At 42.2% G+C, this 2,500-nt stretch overlaps 1 protein-coding gene across 2 annotated transcripts in view; it reads left to right on the top strand.

Annotated features, from left to right (window-relative positions):
* LOC143286734 (uncharacterized) overlaps positions 1 to 2,500 on the top strand; it is a 63,801-nt gene that overhangs the window by 29,199 nt on the left and 32,102 nt on the right. For both annotated transcript variants that reach the window (XM_076594455.1, XM_076594454.1), the window contains exon 6: positions 875 to 902. In XM_076594455.1, coding sequence (XP_076450570.1) covers positions 875 to 902 — 28 coding nt within the window. The remainder of the gene's footprint in view (positions 1 to 874; positions 903 to 2,500) is intronic.

Here is a 2,500-nt window from a genome sequence, read left to right as displayed (position 1 = left end):
TTAGCTTCTTCTTCGTTCGTGGACTGCAGCTCCCACATTCACTCGTACTTACACGTGTAGGTTTTTACATGTATGACCGTTTTTACCCCGCCGTGTAGGCAGCCATACTCCGTTTGGAGTATATACAGATGATGACCTGCCTGGGAAATGTTCTGTGTCTGACATAAATGATCACTAGTGATGAAGGCTGCAAAGAGGATAGCCTTCCAGAGCGCGTTGGGTTACGCTGTTGGTCAGGCATCTCCTTAGCAGATGTGGTGTAGCGTATATGGATTTATCCGAACGCAGTGATGCCTCCTTGAGTAACTGAATTGAACTGAACTTCCAGAGTATTTTTTATTTTTTTTTTAATGTTTGACATCAGGAGTTACTATGAAGGCTATATACACGATAATTTCTTGCGAAATGTTTTGTGTTTGACATATATGATTATTAATGAAGGCTATATGCTGTACAATTTTTTTTTTTTTGTCAGAGTAATTTTAAAATGTGTGACATCAAGGGTTACCATGGAGGCTTTATAGATGATAAGCTTTCTCAGTAATGGTTTGTCGTCTGTCTGTCTGTCTGTGTCTGCCAGTATGTCTGTCTGCTTTATTTCTCAGTAATGGTTTGACGTCTGTCTGTCTGTCTGTGTCTGCCAGTATGTCTGTCTGCTTTATTTCTCAGTAATGGTTTGACGTCTGTCTGTCTGTCTGTGTCTGCCAGTATGTCTGTCTGCTTTATTTCTCAGTAATGGTTTGACGTCTGTCTGTCTGTCTGTGTCTGCCAGTATGTCTGTCTGCTTTATTTATCACACACGAGGATTCTTTGATTTGTTTCTCACTGTTGTTGTTCATTTCTTCTTCTTTTTTTTTTTCATGTCTGGCTGCAGATTTTCCGGTGTGAAAGTGAAAACAGAGGTGAGTGCGAGAGTAGATATCTGTCTGTCTGTCTGTCCGTCTGTCAGTAAGTCTGTTTGTCTGGTCTGTTTATTTAATCATCACTTTTATCACAATACCACCACCACCACCACCACCACTACAACTTCTTCTTCTCTTCTTTTTCTCTGTACAAAAGTTGGACGATACCCATTTATCTATTTATCAATTATTTTTTGGATAAGCTTTAAAAAAAAAAAATCAAAAAAATCGAGTTTAACACTATTTTAGGCATACAGACATACAATAATGATAATATTGTTAGTTGTTACGCATTATTCAAACTGTAAATCAGATCAAAATATTTTACACACAAAAATAAAAAAAAAAAAAAAAAAAAAAAAAAAAAAAAGAGAAGAAAGACACACTCACTTACACCCCCCTACCTTCCAAAAAACAACAAACAAACAAACGAAAAAAGCTAACAACAACAAAAAACAAACAACAAACCACACACACACACACACACACACACACACACACACACACACACACACACACACACACACACACACACACACTTACACACACACACAAACACACACACACACACACACACACACACACACACAAACACACACACACACACACACACACGCACTCGTATTTTATGTTACACTCGGGGCTTCCGCTCTTTGTTGTTGTCTTTTTCCCCTTTTCCCCGGTCTTGTGGACACATATTAAAAACCCATCCATTTAAGACGTATTTATAAGCAAATACATTAAGCGCAAATCCAAGACCAGTGTCTTCCTCCTCCTTCTCCTTCTCCGTCTTCTTCTTCTTCTCTTCCTCCTCCTCCTCCTCCTTTCTCTCCTCCTCCTTCTCCTCCTCTGTCTTCTTCTTCTTCTCTTCCTCCTCATCCTCATTCTTTGTCTTTTTCTTCTTCTTCTCCTCTTCCTCCTCATCCTGATCCATCTTCTGCTCATCCTCTGTCATCATCATCATCATCATCTCCTTCTTCTCTTCCTCCTCCTCCTCCTTCTTCTCCTCTGTCTTCTTCTTCTCCTCTTTCTCCTCACCCTCCTCCTTTCTCTCCTCCTCCTCCTCCTCTGTCTTCTTCTTCTTCTTCTCTTCCTCCTCATCCTCATCCATCCTCTCCTTCCCCTTCTCCTCCGTCTTCTTCTTCTCCTCTTCCTACTCACCCTCCTCCTTTCTCTCCTCCTCCTTCTCCTCCTCTGTCTTCTTCTTCTTCTTCTCTTCCTCATCCTCATCTTTCCTCTCCTCCTCCTCCGTCATCATCATCTTCTTCTTCTCTTCCTCCTCCCCCTCCTTTCTCTCTTTCTCCTCCTCCTCCTCTGTCTTCTTCTTCTTCTCCTCTTCCTCCTCCTCCTTCCTCTCCTCCTCCCTCTCCTCCTCTGTCTTCTTCTTCTTCTTCTCCTCTTCCTCCTCATCCTTCCTCTCCTCCTCCTTCTCCTCATCTGTCTTCTCCTTCTTCTTCTTCTCCTCTTCCTTCTCCTCCTGATCCATCCTCTGCTCCTCCTCCGTCATCATCATCATCATCTTCTTCTTCTCTTCCTCCTCCCCCTCCTTTCTCTCCTTCTCCTCCTCCTCCTCCTCTGTCTTCTTCTTCTTCTCCTCT

The sequence above is a fragment of the Babylonia areolata genome, chromosome 10 (assembly GCF_041734735.1).
Source record: "Babylonia areolata isolate BAREFJ2019XMU chromosome 10, ASM4173473v1, whole genome shotgun sequence".
Lineage (NCBI taxonomy): Eukaryota > Metazoa > Mollusca > Gastropoda > Neogastropoda > Buccinidae > Babylonia > Babylonia areolata.
This window is presented reverse-complemented; position numbering and strand designations above follow the sequence as displayed.